The sequence below is a fragment of the Suillus subalutaceus genome (genome assembly GCF_016647625.1).
Source record: "Suillus subalutaceus strain FC151 chromosome Unknown DFJ58scaffold_25, whole genome shotgun sequence".
NCBI classification, from domain to species: domain Eukaryota; kingdom Fungi; phylum Basidiomycota; class Agaricomycetes; order Boletales; family Suillaceae; genus Suillus; species Suillus subalutaceus.
In genome coordinates, this window is record NW_024540274.1 from 369495 (window position 1) to 386809 (window position 17315).

At 48.4% G+C, this 17315-nt stretch overlaps 9 protein-coding genes across 9 annotated transcripts; 7 read left to right on the forward strand and 2 right to left on the reverse strand.

Moving 5' to 3' along the window:
• Positions 1 to 426: 426 nt before the first annotated feature.
• Positions 427 to 1646, reverse strand: DFJ58DRAFT_725316 (uncharacterized protein; the record flags this gene model as incomplete). The annotated part of the gene is made up of 5 exons (XM_041385225.1): positions 427 to 517; positions 569 to 740; positions 794 to 897; positions 963 to 1396; positions 1452 to 1646. 5 exons carry the CDS (start codon positions 1644 to 1646, stop codon positions 427 to 429), a joined length of 996 nt encoding a protein of 331 aa, XP_041246618.1.
• An 829-nt stretch (positions 1647 to 2475) lies between these two features.
• DFJ58DRAFT_633529 (uncharacterized protein) lies at positions 2476 to 2652 on the forward strand (the record flags this gene model as incomplete). The annotated part of the gene is made up of 1 exon (XM_041381238.1): positions 2476 to 2652. A coding segment is annotated over one exon (177 nt), but the record flags the coding sequence as incomplete, so codon positions are not given.
• A 145-nt stretch (positions 2653 to 2797) lies between these two features.
• Positions 2798 to 2965, forward strand: DFJ58DRAFT_656749 (uncharacterized protein; the record flags this gene model as incomplete). Its single annotated transcript, XM_041381937.1, has 1 exon — positions 2798 to 2965. A coding segment is annotated over one exon (168 nt), but the record flags the coding sequence as incomplete, so codon positions are not given.
• Positions 2966 to 3481: 516 nt separating this feature from the next.
• On the forward strand, positions 3482 to 3893 carry DFJ58DRAFT_635999 (uncharacterized protein; the record flags this gene model as incomplete). The annotated part of the gene is made up of 2 exons (XM_041381281.1): positions 3482 to 3540; positions 3599 to 3893. Coding segments are annotated over 2 exons (354 nt in total), but the record flags the coding sequence as incomplete, so codon positions are not given.
• A 1167-nt stretch (positions 3894 to 5060) lies between these two features.
• On the forward strand, positions 5061 to 5482 carry DFJ58DRAFT_656702 (uncharacterized protein; the record flags this gene model as incomplete). The annotated part of the gene is made up of 2 exons (XM_041381933.1): positions 5061 to 5151; positions 5214 to 5482. 2 exons carry the CDS (start codon positions 5061 to 5063, stop codon positions 5480 to 5482), a joined length of 360 nt encoding a protein of 119 aa, XP_041246622.1.
• Positions 5483 to 5614: 132 nt separating this feature from the next.
• Positions 5615 to 6398, forward strand: DFJ58DRAFT_725318 (uncharacterized protein; the record flags this gene model as incomplete). Its single annotated transcript, XM_041385226.1, has 3 exons — positions 5615 to 5791; positions 5858 to 6166; positions 6216 to 6398. The coding sequence occupies 3 exons, from the start codon at positions 5615 to 5617 to the stop codon at positions 6396 to 6398; spliced, it is 669 nt and encodes a 222-aa protein (XP_041246623.1).
• Positions 6399 to 6577: 179 nt separating this feature from the next.
• On the forward strand, positions 6578 to 7780 carry DFJ58DRAFT_725319 (uncharacterized protein; the record flags this gene model as incomplete). The annotated part of the gene is made up of 5 exons (XM_041385227.1): positions 6578 to 6767; positions 6815 to 6949; positions 6996 to 7018; positions 7069 to 7242; positions 7292 to 7780. 5 exons carry the CDS (start codon positions 6578 to 6580, stop codon positions 7778 to 7780), a joined length of 1011 nt encoding a protein of 336 aa, XP_041246624.1.
• A 4583-nt stretch (positions 7781 to 12363) lies between these two features.
• On the forward strand, positions 12364 to 15090 carry DFJ58DRAFT_227707 (cytochrome P450). The gene is made up of 14 exons (XM_041379347.1): positions 12364 to 12401; positions 12461 to 12968; positions 13030 to 13126; positions 13182 to 13318; positions 13373 to 13498; positions 13553 to 13802; positions 13850 to 13975; positions 14031 to 14133; positions 14192 to 14278; positions 14333 to 14367; positions 14419 to 14465; positions 14515 to 14637; positions 14687 to 14716; positions 14770 to 15090. The coding sequence occupies exons 2-14, from the start codon at positions 12772 to 12774 to the stop codon at positions 14960 to 14962; spliced, it is 1551 nt and encodes a 516-aa protein (XP_041246625.1). The 5' UTR covers positions 12364 to 12401; positions 12461 to 12771; the 3' UTR covers positions 14963 to 15090.
• Positions 15091 to 16220: 1130 nt separating this feature from the next.
• On the reverse strand, positions 16221 to 17265 carry DFJ58DRAFT_227791 (uncharacterized protein). Its single transcript, XM_041379348.1, has 3 exons — positions 16934 to 17265; positions 16376 to 16852; positions 16221 to 16318 (listed from the first exon to the last, which is right to left on the reverse strand). The coding sequence occupies exons 1-2, from the start codon at positions 17072 to 17074 to the stop codon at positions 16424 to 16426; spliced, it is 570 nt and encodes a 189-aa protein (XP_041246626.1). The 5' UTR covers positions 17075 to 17265; the 3' UTR covers positions 16221 to 16318; positions 16376 to 16423.
• Positions 17266 to 17315: the final 50 nt, after the last annotated feature.

The following is a 17315-nucleotide window of genomic DNA, read 5'->3' on the forward strand; positions in this document are numbered from 1 at the left end:
TTCCAAAGCTCTTTGGCACCAGTTGGTCATCAGACCAGTCGGTGTCTTCAGCATTTGCACGGCCGTGCAGGCATTGTTGGACTGCTGGTGGAGATGCCTCTGCTTCGGTCTTGTCACATTCTTCCTCGATCGAACTGATGTAGGGTCGCTTGGTGGAACTCAGCCGCCCTTTGGGAATTGAGGTTAGTGACGATGTTGTGGTCACCAATGGCTTTCTTGTCGGTCTTGCACTGGTACTCTCATCATCAGCATCACCATCAGATTCATCCTTGGCAACAGGAGAACACATTATGCCCTTTTCATCCATCCAGGCTTTGAATCTGAAGGTTGGTCCAACCTGGGTTTCCTGTCAGTCCCACCAAAAGTTCCAAGATTGCATTGGCATCAGTGCAGAGCATTTTGGATGGCTCCAAGATCTTGGTATCATCAGATAGGTATGTGCTGGAGATAAATCTGGACTGCCCCTTCATGATGTCGCTCCAGGGCACTGGGACCTTGGGCTTTCCACAACATGTTCCTGTTCCAGCCGGCATCAGATGATAAAATGGGTATCGGTCATCTGGCTTACTGTAATGAATGGTAAGGAATGACCGAATCATTGCCTTCTTGGTCTCGAGGGATAAATTGTCCATCTCGGGCAACATCGGCGAACCCGAACTGGTCCAGCTTGAATTCATGGTATGGTTTTGGGACCTGCCGAGTGCCTCCGAGCAGTGTGGCGTCCTGGTCTTGATCATGGTCTTGGAGACATGGATTGAATACAAGTCTTTCTGAAAGGACTGGAGAGACTCACCAAATGCATCGCCAATGAAATCTTCCCATACTGGTAGGATGGCCTGCCAGTCCTTGCCTTTCATGAAGCTGGATCCCTTACCGAGCTGCTCATTGAAGTCAAACCTGCAACAACCAAAGTAAGCACAATGACCGACCGACCTGACCGACGAGTGACTGGAAGAACTCACCCAGATGTAAGCAGCCCCCCCTTCTCATCCTTCCAGGAACCCAAAACAAAGACTCTCATACCGGCCTGAGTAAACATTTCTTTGGCGAAGTTCTTGACCATTTTTTCGCCCTTCTTCCTAGCTGTCTTGGCCTGGACAGCGGCATCGGGGGCTTGATTCGTCCACTTATCAGCCTTTGCCTCAGCTTCCTGCAACTCCTTTTTGTCCAGCCGGTGCATGATTGCCGTCATGGTCGGCTGATACCTCCTCAGTACTTCCTTGTGAGCAGGCTTCTCTCCAGTCTCTTCCTCAATTTCTTCCCAAATTTGCTGAAGAATCTCGGCCTTGCACTCTTCCTCAATGACTCGCCGTGCCGTCCATTTCTTTTTTGGCTTGGTGGGTGCTTTGGAATTGGTCTGGACCTTCTTGTGATTGTGGAACCACTGTCGGTATGTCTGTCCAGGGTGACTGAAATGCAGCATGACTCGGTGTCAAAGACTAAACACTTACATATTTCCTTTCCTTCAACAGCTCTTTGTCCATCTTTGGAGCCAAGACCTTGGCCTCCCTGGCGGCTGCTTTGAATATCAGTTGTCGTTCCTTCCCACTTGCCTTCTCCCAATCCTCAATATGGGACTGCAGAGCGGTGGTCTCTCGGTCATTCAACCGAGGCTGAACACCTGTACTCCTCTTTGTCCGAGCCATGTCACAGCAGGTATGTAGGAGAAAAGGACCTGAAAAGAGGAGACCAGTTGATACGGTGGATGGAATGAGCCAAAAAAAATGCAGATGTGTCCTGTGAGTAATGAGTGACATACCCGATGTCATAAGTGCACGTAAGGGTTAGATTGTGCCGAATAGTAAGAGCACCATTGCTACAAGACTTATCGAGCAGTGTAGATGCATGTGTGGGTCTGCAGAGTAGAAACAGAGGTCATAAAGTGCTCTAGACATATCGGCGATCATATACTTATTAATTGTGCCATTCGGTATCACTCCTGATGATGCAAAGAGATCAAAGTGACTATTACAACGGATGCATTGCATCTGACAGTCACATGTAAGCACCAAACCGTCCAATAGTCTAAGCATATTGTTTAAAACAACTCATCCACACAACAACAGCACATCTGTGTTACATGGTCAAGTCAAAGCCAAAGGCCTGGAGTCCGCCGAAGACATCCTCATTGGTTAGATGGGAGCACAAAAGAACTTCTCGAGGAGATACAGGACAATTTGTCAAAGCTAAACATTACAACAAAACATCTTCCGTTAATTCATCACCCAGGAAATCACCTAGCAAGCAAGGATCCACCAGAGGACATCACGCCGAGGGTGACTATGAGCACCATGATCTCGGAGTAATCAACTTGGAGCCTTGTAGACTTCACAAGTCCATGGCAAGCTCATCATTCATTCAACTGGTCTCATTTTCTGACACCGAGTATCAAGAGTCAAAATGACTATCTACGTGAGTGGCAGTACAAGACTGAGGACTACTTGGACTTGCTCTGTCTGCCCAAAGGACGGAGTCTACAGATGTCACGGCTGTATGGATGAGCCGCTCTTCTGCACTCATTGCTGTAGGACAGTTCACAGCTGCATGCCATTCCATAGGATCAGTCAATGGACTGGGGGATTCTTCGAGGACACTTCCTTGACCAAGATAGGGCTGGAAATTCACCTCGGTCACCAGGGAAAGCCTTGCCCAGAAGTGACCGATGATTGGTACGACACAGATGATGAAGGAGACAATTTTGCTGAAGGTCAGTGGGTACCTTTGGTCAATGACCCCTGGACGACTACAGTGGTGGATACATCAGGCGTCCACTCCCTAATGATCAGATTCTGTTCGGTGCGCCAGTGCACTTGGTCCCGACATGCAACTATTTGAAATCAGCCTCTTCCCAGCATCTTTCACTTCGCCGAAGACAGCGTTCACATTTGCGGTGTTGGACGACTTCCTGTTGGATAACCTGGAATGTGGGACGTCGGCGATGAACTACTATAGCAAATTAAGGTGAATCACTTCAAGCGTATTCCCGCATCTGGTTCCAGTAAGTGACATTGATGTGCTTGATTGCATCGCTCACAATGGCCAAAGGACTGATACAGAGAATTGATGAGGGTGGGCAGGCAGTGGAGACAGCTGAAGCAGCTCAAGTGGCATGGGTTCAGGCCATGAGAAGCAAAAGCCAAAGGCAGGGGAGCTTGCACTGTTCTGTCCTGCATGTCCGCAGCCCGGGGTAAACGTCAATTTGGCAGAAAGGAATGTGTCCTGATCCTGCATGGCTATATTCGAGATCCTTGGTGATGGATGGCAACTTCAAGGCCTGAGCATCTGTTTCCGGCGAATCTGACCGATGAGGTGGCATTGACCGATGGCCTTGGATTTATGGTCGGCGATGGCCGATACAAACTGCATCTCGCCGAGGCACAGGATATTGTACATCGGTCAGACTGCAACAACCACCGAGCTGTCAATCAGGCTGAACGCTTCATGTCACAAGCTTGAAGCAACTGGGATTGGCGGTTGTGCATGCACTAGACATGGGTGTTTTGTACCTCATTCAATGGTGGACTTTCAAAAGGGGGAAAGGTTCGCCGATCAATATCTTCATTTGCCCTATGTGAACTGATTTATCGGTTGGTCAAAGGCAGATGAACATGGATTATGCGCTGTGTCAAGCTCTGGGGTACAACACTGATGGGATCGACCGGGCATTGACGTTCTATGACATCAATTGTCAATACCACAAGCATCTCGACCAGCGGGTTGAGGAGTCGCCTTATCTTGACCTTCCGTGGGGCATGGAGGTAATCCCTGGCATCGGTCTCTGGCATGTCCACGGCCATCAAGACAAATGCTACGTACGGTATGCATCCAACTTCATCACCGGCGCTGCCAGGATCGACGGCGAAATCATGGAGACCCTGTGGGCACCCTTGAACATCATATCACCGTTGGCGAGAGGAATGTCCACCCCCCACCGAAAGGAGTGTTTGGATTTTCAAATGAATGACTGTAATTTTATGAAGATGATACGGATGAGTGAGCCAGATCGTTTGACCAAGGTGCAAATCTAAATACAGATAGGCAAATTCCTTTGCCGAAAATTCAAGGAGGCCGTGCAGGGAGTCTGAGACAGCCAACACGCATTTGACCGATTGAGTGAGACCGCCGATCATGATACCCTTGTCAAATGGGAAGCAGAGGCTGCCTCCGCTCAGGATGACCGACTCGAAAATCCCAGCGCCATGGATATATATGAAGTTAAAATGACAAAAGGTCTGTGGCAATATAATCACAATTTACTATTGGCTCATGTTGATCTGCAAAGCACCGACAAGGAAACAACAAGAGTTGCATCTGTTGACCCGACAGGCGAGATGGCCAGCCGGTGAGATCCATCGCAGGTGCTGCGACATGGCTGGCATCTGGAATAACACTGGAGGAGGCACAAGTTGCGCTCCTGATTGATGTGAAGAAACTTGGAAGGCGGCCGACCGATGCTCAGAAGCTGGCAATAGCTCGGCGCCACGACAGAATGCAAGGTCAAATAGATGAATTCGTCAGGGTGGCAGTGACATTTCTCGGCGATCAACTGGATGAATATGATCAGTTGGACCTCATGACCATGATGTTGGATGCTGCAGAACTGGATTCTGCTGGGTCATCATCTGACGATCCTGATCGGCCGGACGACTAAAGACCGATATGATACGCCGGTCAAGTTCACTCCCTGAGACCCTGGTGATTCCACTGCCCTCGAACATAGGGATTGAAAGATGCGCCGAGTGGGGGCATCGCCGACCTGGTGCTCCAAGAAATATTATTGAGAGAAGGTCAAGCCAATGACGCATTGCATGCCATCAGGGTTAACTTGGCCGACAAGGCTGTTCTCTTCCGCACCACGGTCCGGTCGGCGAAGTCACAAGCTCGGTCAACTCGTGCATGGGCCCGGGTGCACTCGGTGGACAAGATCCTTCACTTAAATGTACAGATATACTCCAAATGTCGCAGCCAACTCATTCACCTCGGCGCCAATGACTTACTGGCCAAGTTTTGGCCATTGGAGAAGGCCGACCTAAAGGCTACTACGGTGGTGGCAGACCCAAATGCTCGATGGGCAAAGGAATAGCACGTTGGCGTGGTTCTGGTCCATTGATGTTCAAGGAGATTCCACCAGCAATGACTGGATGAATGAATGTATGTATGCTCATTGCCTATGTACCTGTACCTATCCGATGTCAATATTTTTTGCACTACAGTTTACCGTGTCCATTGGCTTAGAACGCTGGCACTGTGTGATAGATGGGCAGAGGAGCTCCTGCTGGTCGGTCGGGAAATGATATGGACGGTTGATTTTTTTCTTCACAAATCACAACGATGGGTCGGCCGAATGCAAGAGGCCGATGCAAACCAGAAGGTCGGTCATCGGTGCTATGCGGCTCGCCAGGCTCGAATTTATCTCCGACTCTCGCAGCAAGCCCAAGATAGCTTTGAAAGGACAAAGGGGATGGCGAGGGTGGCAGAGTGACCGGGGTCTACAGTGCCACAACCGCATTCGGGCGGTGGTAAGTGCCATAGTGGGCCACAGTGGATTAGTCAATTATATATAACCTTGTGATTCTGCATTTATTACATACAACTTGTCCTTGCTCCAACCATCATGTCCAATTCATCAAAATATGATTTGACCGAATTTACAATCTTGGATGCTACCAACATCCTAGAGTACGCCACTTCTCGTTTTGCGGCCATCTGGATTGCCTGTGACCGAAGCCATGTGCCTCGGTCGCCGGCTTACATAGCCAGCTTCGTCCGGCACCTTCAGTGGGAGGCAGATGTAAGTTCTTCAGCCATCGGCTGTGTCGGTCGGTCGGCGTCATGTAATAACTAATCCATCCTTCAGACATTTGTCTTCCCATACATCAACATATGCATGGTGCTCAATACTCACCCGACCATGACCGACCTCCTCCGCAGCATCATCGGCAGATTCACCTGTCTCCAAACCAGGAACATCACCGGCGAGCAGTTCTGTGCCGAATTCTTCGCGCACTGTTCCCCTCATGACCCTGAACTGAGATCAACTCACAGAGTAGTTCTCAAATATGCTCATGATTGGTGGAAGGATCGTTTTGATACCTTGGGATTCGCCTTGCCGTCCTTGGATGTCAATGAAGTCTTGGATATGATGGCAGATCACTTTGAGCAACTGGTCGGTCATTTCTCTTTTATGCTCAACTGCTACTGATTCTCATTTGTAGCCTATGGGAGCAATGCTTCTGCCCGGCCCTGCAGTCGCCGGTCAAGTGGAAGGTGATCCCCTCCTCAATCAAATTCTGGCAGTGAAGGCCCGTGTCCAACATCTCGGCGATTCATTAGAAAGGATGTTGCAGGAGAAGACCATGAAGGCCGCGGCGGCCGCAACAACCATGTTCCGAACTTGAAGGGCCCATGGATCAGCTGGAGGAAGCAGCTCTTAACCTCCCGCCGGCCATGAGTCAGCTGCTAGTTATTGCACCAGTAATATTATGTATTATACCGCAAATATGAATAGTATTACCTAATGTGATTTGGTCAGTGTGTATATGAGCCATCGGTCTCTGATTTTCCTTGTTCTCCAGTCATGACTGCAGTTCCAGCCGACTGTGCGTTGTATACCACATGCATTGCTAGCGAGTTTGTGAAACAGCTGTTTGATTGCAATGTAGCTGGAAACGCACAGTCAATCTCGCCTCCCTTGACAATTGATGTGCCAACCATGCTTGCTTGTCAGCATCTGGCCCAGGTGCTCGCCGATGCCTATTCAAACCCAAGTAGGCCATTCCTACCATTCGCTCGGTCGTTGCCTGACCCATTTCAGTCCAACTTGACCTTGATATGATTAGGTACAATGAGGCCCTCCATAAACGCTCTACCGGGATGGTTGCAACACATGAAGATTCCCTGCTGAAAAAATTTCCTCGTGGGCCAGAACGTTTGCTGGAGAAGCCCTCAGGTCATTTTGGACTCGGCCAGTCATATTATCTTGTGGTACCTTCCAGATGCCATTAGCCCGTGGATTCAAGTGAGCTGATTATTATGACCCATCGGCCGACTGATTCGCCGACTTCACAGGCCGAGATGGAAGACGCTACAATTGGTATGGGGTCCCTTCTGATGAAAAGCATGACCAGTGGTCTGGACACCCAGTGGAGAACATTCCCCGGTAATTTTCATGCCAGCGACCGACGCCAATTGACCCCAGGATGTATCAATTTAGCCCCTTGTTGGTTCATGCAAGGCCGGGAGGTCAGTCTGCTTCTCCACCCGAATGCTAATGCTTATGTCGAAATTTTAGCCACACGGATTACCACCGGCCGATGGATTCACCCCCAAGGTGTCGGCCGCCCTGAAAGGGAAAGGTGGTCCCGAGATTATAATCTCTATGCAGCGCGCAGCACTACTGGCCTCGGCTGCTCTTAGGGTGATGCATCCAAAGTTGTATTGGGCGTTGGCCACTACACATATCAAACTTGCCCGATGGGCAGTGGAACGTGGCCTCAGTGATATGAGCACTTGCCTGCAATTTTGGGCCTCGGTGTTTAATTGTGCAGCTGTAATTTGCAACAGACAATGTCCTCTTCACCGAGATCCAAGTTCTACTCTCGAAGGGTTTGATGTCATGAGCAGTGTCAGCCATTATTGTAACGGGCTCATGACATTATCTAACCTCGGTATTCGGTTGCAATATAACTCGGGCGCTATGGTCGGCTGCTCTGGCCACTTTGTCAGGCATGGTGTCACATACACCGGCGATCACATTGTGTGGGCGTGGTTCATACTGTGACAGCCTTCAGAATTTTGTGGGGACACCTCGGCCATCGTACGCAACTTACATGGGTGTAGACTAATATGTTTCTGTCTCGGCTTACATAGCGCAGTGATTGTATGATAATAACCAATGGTTTTAACCGACCAACCGGTCCATCCTATAGCATCATGTATTCAGTTACATATTGGCCCATATGATAACATCAGTTCTGTCGGCCGACCTGATGCTATCAGGTATTCAGTATTCTCGGCCCATATGATAATGTCAGGTATGCAGTTTCATCAGCCGACCTGACGGCATCAGATATACCTTTCCGTCGGCCCATACAACAACATCATGTATTCAGTTTCATCGGCCCATAAGTTTGCATCAGTACCATCGGCCGACATGATGGTGTCAGCTATTAATACATACATGATGCCCTCATGTTGGCCGAAAGACCTGATACCATCATGTCGGCCGAGTATACTGGATGCCTGATATTATCATATGGGCCGACAAAACAAATACCTGATGCCATCATATCGGCCGATAGACCTGATACTATCATGTCGGCCAAATATACTAAATGCCTGATATTATCATATGGGCCGATGGAAATGAATTCCTTATACCATCAGGTCGGCCGATGGCACTGATGAAAACGTATGGGCCGACAAAACTGAATGCCTGATGTTATCGTATGGGCTGATGGAAATGAATTCCTGATACCATCAGGTCAGCTGATGGCACTGATGAAAACGTATGGGCCAACAAAACTGAATGCCTGATGTTATCGTATGGGCCGATGGAAAGGTATACCTGATGCCATCAGGTCGGCCGATGCAACTGCCTGATATTATCACATGGGCCGAGAATACTGAATACCTGATGCTATCAGATCGGCCAATGAAACTGATGCGAACGTATGGGCCGACAAAACTGCATATCTGATGCAATCACATCGGCCGAGAACATGAATACCTGTTCATGTCTCTCAGCCCATATGATGGCATCATACCCACAATTGCCAGACCAATCCGCACAGGAACATATATGCTTCACCCCCGTCATCGGCCGGATGAGACACTTGCCATCGGCCGATCGGTACACACAGTAGCTATAGTGTGTGGGCCCAGCTGACAATATCACACCACCGATTTTACTGGCCCTCGGCCGATATGTTAATGTCGAGCATCCCAATGCATGGGCCCAGCTGTTAAAACCATCACTCCATGAGCCCACCGGCCGAATGTTAAACACAGACATAGATATTCGGTTGGCCGACGTCCGCTGGCCTGTGTGGAACAGCATATTTTCAACATTTGCTGCATGTATAATACATGCAATGTGACTGAATGGGCTCCAATGACACTATACCACCCATCACATACTGTATATGTTCCCTCTCGAGTCCACAGTGATTCTTACTCATTTACCTTACTAATATGCTGGATTGTTAATGTCATTTGCCTTGATCTTATAATTTCATTCAATAATAGCATGAATCAAATATGTGAATATGAGTAATATCAAAGGATTTTGTACAGTTCAGTATGGCTCTGTACTGTGCACTACAAAGCCTATATAATACTAACCAGTATGGATATGTTTGCACAACATCTGTACTGCATACAAGCTTGTACAAAGTTGCACATATAGGTCCCTATTTGTACAGAGGCTGCACAATGTTGTACAAGACTGTATGGTACTGTGTAGCCATTAAAAATTACAGGTCTGTGCAGTTTTGTACAAAGTATCATCATTGTACAGGGGATAATCAACTATATAACAAGCTCACTCTGTATAGTTCTGTACAAGAAGCTTGAGCTGTACAATAGTTTGCATTGTACAGTGAGGTACAGTGATGTACAGTTTCTGTACATCACTATACAATGGGGGACCTTGCTGTAGTGCTGCCTAGCTATGTACAATATTGTATGTGATTGTACACAAGGGGGGTGAATTGCTGGTGCATCCAGGAAGAAAAATTTTCGAATTTGTTAACACATGCCTTATGCTTGATGTTCGAAGACCTCTGCATGAGCTCATGCCCAAGGTGCGATCATGGAGAAAAAATCATTGTAGACAGGTTTCGAACCTGCACGATCCAACAGGAACAGATTTCAAGTCTGTTGACCACTTCAAGTTGGCCATGGGTCTCGTGGTTGATGTTCGAAAACCTCTCTATGAGCTCGTGACCAGGGCGATGATGGAGAAAAACCATTGTTGGTGGTTGTGTATATTGTTATACTAGGATGAGTTTCTAAGCCGCCGAGGAATGAGGCGGCATAGAATTTAGTCTACACGGAGTGGCTCTACACTGAACACCCTTTTCGCACCTTGCTGAAGTCCACCGACCCCTAGGGTAGGCCGCTGTTAACATTGGGAGGGAAGGGCTAGTAAAGCGGATTGGCAGCGGTTTCGAGCCTGCAAAAGCTCTCTTCAGGGGGCTGCCGCTACCCCTACCGCTTGTACTTCTAGTTCTACTTAGAAAGTCTCTCCTTCTTAAGCCTTGTTTCAATGGGAGTAAATAAATCGTCCGAAACGGGGTTCCGTGCGATACGGCGGTCCGTGCACAATCTATGACCCATCGATGGAGAAGTTTTACAGGTTGGGGCCAATCCTTATCGTAGATGAATAAGTCTTATGAGTCTAGGCCTTGAGCTCCGGGACTTCGGGATTTTATGATCGAGTCCGTATAGAATAGTGTGCGCATAGATGAAGCGAATCAGGTTGTAAGGCTGAGTGTGAGTTCGGCAGGGAAATGCGAACGGAAAGAGATAGAGAATAGACGTGTTGGTAGGAAACACGAAAGAAGAGGGAACTAGGACTAGAGAGGAGAGCTTTTCGGTCTTTCTTGAAGCGAGAATCTCACTGTAAGATTTGCTGTAGATATGAGTGTACACGGGCGGTATATATACGTTTTCAAATACTTGACTAGGCCGGAACGAGCGTGAAGAGCATGTGGCGAGGTGAAAATACTTCGGTGAAGAAAGGGTATCGTGAATTCTGAGCACAAGGTGGAATAACGAAAGAGAGCGAAAGGAGAAGTAAGAGAACGTATCCACGTAACTCGGATGCGAAGAGTTGCGCTCTTCGCATCAATAAGTCACGTGGACGACTTCGACCGCGTGGTTCGAGCGTCTTGTTTTGAAGCTTGGTCGGCGCGTAGAGAACATACGATCCTTACAAGGTCGAGAAGCGCCGTCGTGCAAGCTCATGGTGTGCTCGTAAGGCGTCAAAGAGGGAGCCAATATCCGTTGGCTCGTCACACGGTGGGCGACTCAGTCTGTTGGTGATGGACTCGGAGTACGGACAGAACCACGCCTTGTGTGCTGGCTGCCATTGTTGACATATACTCGCTGGCTGGGGAGAGGCAGGCACGACGGCGGAATAGGGTCATCAGCGGATGATGTGAGACGGTGGGCAGATAGACCTTGGACGGCTGACGCGCGTTGGCCCGAAAGACGCCGACAGAGACCTGCACGCGGAGTCTGCGTCGAGTCCATATATGATATGTATAGACTGTCCAATTCCTGGACGTCCTCCCAAAAGTGATTGGGCAATTTGCTGTGTCGTGAGCAGTCTGAAATTCTGAAACTTGCTACAAAAGAGAGCAATGACTTGAATAGGGTCAAGCCATGCTGTCCACCGTTTGTCATATATAGAGCAAGAGGGACGGGTTACTTGAGCTGCAAAGCAGGATGGAACGAGCAATGGAGAAATTTTCAAAGCAAGAGGGTCGACGTGGTGGTAGCCGCAGGACGTTCGAACAAGGAATATGGTACCTTGAGTTCGAGTCAAAGTTGAGTCAAATATTTTGAATCGGTACTCAGTAACGAAGTTCAAAAGAAGCCGATAGCTTTAGATACTAACACAGATAAACAATTTGGTGTCAAAAAAAATTATGATATAATAGTATCGTGTTAAGTGGTTTTCAGTGATGACTTGTACACCTCTTCCGCCAGCACGTACCTCCGCAACTGAGACACGATCGATGGATTTTACGATTCGGTACAACCCTTGGAATGTACCCCACATTCCTGCACGCGACGATACCATATCATTACTCGGATGTTGTACGTATCAAGGCAGACTTGCCACTACGCTGTCCTATCCCCAGCTTCTTGTGCATGCAATATCCACTTCATTAAACTGTGGCATCGTCGATTTACCTTGGGCAATCTCATCCGATTCAGGCTGACTGTTGCCCACAGTCAATTTGTTGCTCCTCTACGTTGAAAACCTTACTACATAGTCGATATGGATTGACCAAGCGGCAATATTGAAGATAATAATGCTAATCAACAAGTCGGGCACAGTGGAATCTATTGAATTCAAATTGTACTATCAGATCTAGATTACATCTCCGCGGTCTCGGATACCCTGGAGTTCTGCCGTGGGCCAGGCACACCAGTTTCGCCGACAACATTAAGTGGTGGTTGGAGTCGCGAGGTTGACACCTTTCGGGTACGAGCACATGCCAGTGTGGATCTGTCCTATCGAGTGTTGAGCGTCGACGTCGATGCTAGAATGTTGGCCTTCAATTGGTGAATGGATCTACGCTGGTAGCAGGAGCTGTCTTCGCCGACTTAGATGGGCGCGCCAGCCTGAGCGTCGTGATGAGTCATGCATTTACTTGCATTGGACAGTGGTACGCATACGACATTAAGAATCGCTAATATCAACGCTTCACAAATTGTCTGATGACAGGATGAACTATGCTAGCCAAATGTATTGCAAGCGAGTCCCCATTCGCATGTCCGTCGGAATGGTTGTCTAGGTGAACATGCGAAAGTATTGTGCAATCTGGTATGACTGTTCAACAGAGCGCTCTTCACGGCTTCTCTTGATGGTCATATGACTCATCCGTAACCTTCGCACACCAGCATCACTCCGCATCTGGTCACAGGTGGCACATCAATTGGCAGGGCTCCGACGGACAATAAACAATGATCAAACAAAAATTGGCAGGGAGGGGTGCTTAAAAGTCACTCTTCACTTTGAATGTACCGCAACTTACGATGAATTCTCTCCGATTCTTCTTTGTGCTCATCCCACTGCAAGAACCCAACGTAGGGCTCGTCCTCAGTGCTGCAGTTTGTCTTGCTGTAGTGGGTGTAATTTTTTGGGCTTCCCGTCCTAAATCAAAAAGTGGCCTTCCTCTTCCACCTTCCCCTCCCACTTGGAGACTTCAAGGGCACGTCCTACCAACTCGCAAGTAAAGTGTCCCATTTGACTCTTCGAGTTTTGAATGCTGATTGTGTCCTATCTCCGACAAGACCTTTCCTCACCATAGCAGGATGGATTGACGAGTACGCTCCTTTGATTACTATTCGATTAAAATTCGAGCGGATCGTTATTATCGGCCGTTACAAAGTCGGTCCCTGTATGCTGCATTATCATATCCCGGCTCAAGAATGTTCCGTTGCAGGCCGCCGTAGAAATTATGGAGAATCAGGGAAAATTTCTAGCTGATCGTCCTCCCATGATTGCTGCTGGAGAGTTATTTAGCGGCGGAATGAGCATTGCCTTTATACCTTTCGTGGACCGGTTCCGTCGCATGCGTAGGTTAGTAGTCTGCGATACATCCTCTCACCTACCTTGCCTTTCAATGTGATACAGAGCACTTCATTCTCATCTCCAACCTAAAGCAGCTGAGGCATATCAGCCACTGCAGATGTCACACGCGAAGGACATAGTTCTTGGCGTTCTTGATAATCCACACAACCTCCGGCACCATGTGATAACGTAAGCGCTGTCGTTCATAATAGTATCAGTACTTTGCTTACGGTTACTTTGAAGTTATGCTGCGACGACAATTATGAAAATTGCATATGGGAAGAATACGCTCACGTCTGCGACTGATCCCGAAGTCATTGAGATGCATCAAATTGTCAGGATGGCTACTGGGATAATGCGCCCTGGTGCTTATCTGGTGGAGTCGATTCCGTGGCTCAAACATCTTCCTTGGTATGGGCGAGACTTAAAGCTGGGGTTTGAGAGGAGTAAGAAACTCAACCTTGATCAGCTAAACCGCGTGAAGGAGCAAATGGTATGCATTTCCTTGAATCCTGACTTCACGTCTGAGTCGCTCCACAGCATAGCGACGTGGATATCGGCCCCTCGTTCACGAAATATATGCTAGAAAATAGCCAATCCTATGGTTTGGCAGAGACCGAGATGGCCTTTCTTGGTGGTGCCTTTTTTGGAGCTGGATCAGATACGGTGAGGTGTTATTTTGTTGCTTCCGAAGATATGTGACTGAAATCAGAGGCGAAAGACTTCTATGTCGATATGCACGGTACTCATGGCAGCCGCATGTTTCCCCGAGGAGCAAGCTAAAGTTCAGGCCGAGCTCGATGCGGTCATTGGAAGGCACCGAGGTAGCTAGATTGACTTCCGTATTACATTGCTATGGATTCAATAATTTCCGCGCTAAAGCGCCGACCTTTGCCGACAAAGAGTCCCTTCCACGCCTGCGAGCATTTATCTCTGAGGCTTTAAGATGGCGACCTGTGGCTTCTGGCGGTGGGCATCTTTATTTTCATTTTGTGCCTAGGTGTCACAACATTCACGCTGCAGGACTGGCTCACCGCACAACCAAGGACGTGGTTTGGGCAAGTGATCTTTGAACAAGCAATTGCACAAATGATGATTTGGCCCATCAGGACAACTACTGTATTCCAGCTGGGACTACGGTGTTCGGCAACCATTGGTAAGCAACGTGCTTCAATAAACCAGAGATCTAACGGTCACCGCCTTAGGTCTATTTCTCGGGATCCAGATGTCTACCCGGAGCCTTATGCGTTCAAGCCTCAACGCTGGATTGACGACGAAGGTGGCCTGAGAGACGATTTAAAATTCTTTGTCTACGGCTTTGGTCGGCGGTCAGTACTGTGACTCTGCCACCTGTTTTCTGAGTGACATTCCTTTCAGCGTATGCCCCGGTCAACATGTCGCGGACAGGTAAAACTATCTTGCACGCATCCAGTCTTCCAAACTCATTTCGGTTGGTACAGATCAGTGTTCATAATTACCCTCCTTATTCTTTGGGCCTACAAACTCACTCTGGATCCTACAAAGCCATTAGAGGACATGGGGTTCATGGCCGGCTCGATGCCCGACGTCCTGCCATGCACATTTGAGTTTGAGAAGAGGATTCCGGAAACGGAGCTCAGGAGCATGATGCAGCATTATCCTGAGGTAGCATGAGAAGCTTTGATGCCTAGACGGGTTAGGGAGAGAACGAAGAACAAGTTCCCAACGAATCCTCCTCGACTTGCAGTATGGTTTAAATTTGCCTGAGCCAATTCTGATTTGTGCATTATGTAGTTCCTGTCTCAAGGTCCCATTCTATCTGAATCTATCATGTCTTCCCTCATCAAATACAGCTTGTACAGTGATGGCATACTATCATGGAGTCCACGTCTAATGGCTGTTGATATTGATAATTCCGGTTCTATATCGTTCAATTGTAAAACTCAAAGCTCGAGCGTATGAGATTGATACCACGCAGAAAGCGATCAAGACAGCAAGGTTAGGAACATTTGTCTCAATCCATACAACTACTGATTTGTCGTCTATCAGTAAAAGTATGACTCATCGATTCATCTATGACGAAGGGCTGCTGACCATCACGTATGATGTCCGACTCATCCTATGGCAATGAGCTCACCAAGTATTGTTCTGTCACAGTTCAAGTTGATACTCACTCATTCTCTTGTGCGCTTCATCCCGACGATGATAACATTCCAAAGGCACGTCAGGGCACATGAAATCGAGTGGGGTAAAGCCTCCGTCCAAGTCGTCGCCCTGCAACTTCATCATCGACACTTGCTGAAATGACCGCTCAGGCAGCATAAGCCAGAAGAACAGTGCGAGCTCATGGATGTAGTGTACAGGTATATCTATATTAGTTTATGCAGGGCTAAATGATATAGTCAATGTCACACTGGATTCATTACAAGAAGATCATGGCGAAGAGGATACCGGTGACACCGGTGAAGGTTGAAATGCCGAGAGCGACGACACCGCCGCTGCTGGTTGGGGAGGCAGCACCAATTGTGTTCGAGCCAGTCGAAGCAGCAGGGGTCTTGAAGTCAGAGTCGCACACTTCGAAGGTACTGTCTTGGGCATGTTGTACTACAACCCACGCAGCCGTAAATGTCCTTGTAGTAAGGAGACTGTTTGACATTGCTAGAAGCAGAATTGCAGATCGTGATCCAGAAGGCCTTGTCACCATGAAGCTACGGCGCGTGAGAACAGGAACGTGAATTGACTCGAGATCAACAACTTACTTGATCCAGTCGATGGCTTGCTAGTAGGTGTTGTTGTTGTTACCGCCATTGCGTTAGAGTACATCAAACCTGGACGTCGATGAAAGTCAAATCGACTCTAATAGCGATACGGGAAACTCACAAGATCGGCAATGTGTCGTCGCCCGCCATCTCTCTCGTTTCCCGCCGTCTCTGAGGCTTGCTACCCGCCTGCTCTCTCGTCGAGAAGCGGAATCTGTGCAAGCTCGTGCTGTGTTTGTGAGGAGTCAAAGAGGGCGCCAACATCCATTGGCTAGTCACACGGTGGGCGACTCAGATGGGCCCGGAGTACTAGATGGTAGGAACGGACCCATGCCTGGTATAGTACTAGTGCTGCTGCGGTCCGGTTCAGTCCGGTTCAACGGGGGTTGAGCAAGAACCGAGAACCGAACCTGGGTCCGGTTCTACCAGAGTCGACGAACCCTGGACCGAACCTTCGCGAACCGTTCGGAGCGGTCAGGTTCGGTTTTTTTTTGGGTTCGAACGCGAACCGAACCCTAAAATGTCTCAGTGAATTTTTTTTTGTCGAGTCCTCGTCAATCACAAGTGATGTGAACAGAGTTGATGAATGTATTATGGCTCCAGTTTGGTGGTTCATATGTAAGCAATGGCGTGATCGGATTGATGCAATGGAAAATAGATAGATGAAGGTCGCTGACAAGCTTGAGGAACGAACAGCCAGTTGGGAGAGAAGTGACCGATATATTGATGATATCGAGAAACCGGACGTCGAGTTGGAATTGGAAAACTTCGAATATGGGTCTGTAATGCATTGAGCGTTGATAAACTAGGTATCGAGGGAGTACGTGAACGTCATGTTGGACGACGCAAGTGAGTAGAGTGCTGGTGCAGATGGTGTTGGACGTACATAAGTTGAATGATCGCATCCATGCTTGATATACCACAATCCAGCGCTTACATCACCGAAGTGAGATTTCAATCGACCATGGGTGAAGGGGTCGGTCCGGAGGTCGAGCACGGTTTGCGCCAAAAGTCCGGTTCGAACCATGGTTCAGGACCGGACCACGGCAGCACTATTGTGTACTGGCTGGGGAGAGGCGGGCACAACGGCGGGATAGGGTAATCAGCGGATGATGTAAGACAGCGGGCAGATAGACTTTGGGCAGCTGACGCACACTGACCCGGACAAACAACTTTGTTGCGAGTAGGTACCAAAACTTGTTTTCCACTAAGTAGTGCGTGGCAGAGCAATGAGTTGTGTAAATAGGGGTCAAGCAGGAATTAGCCGA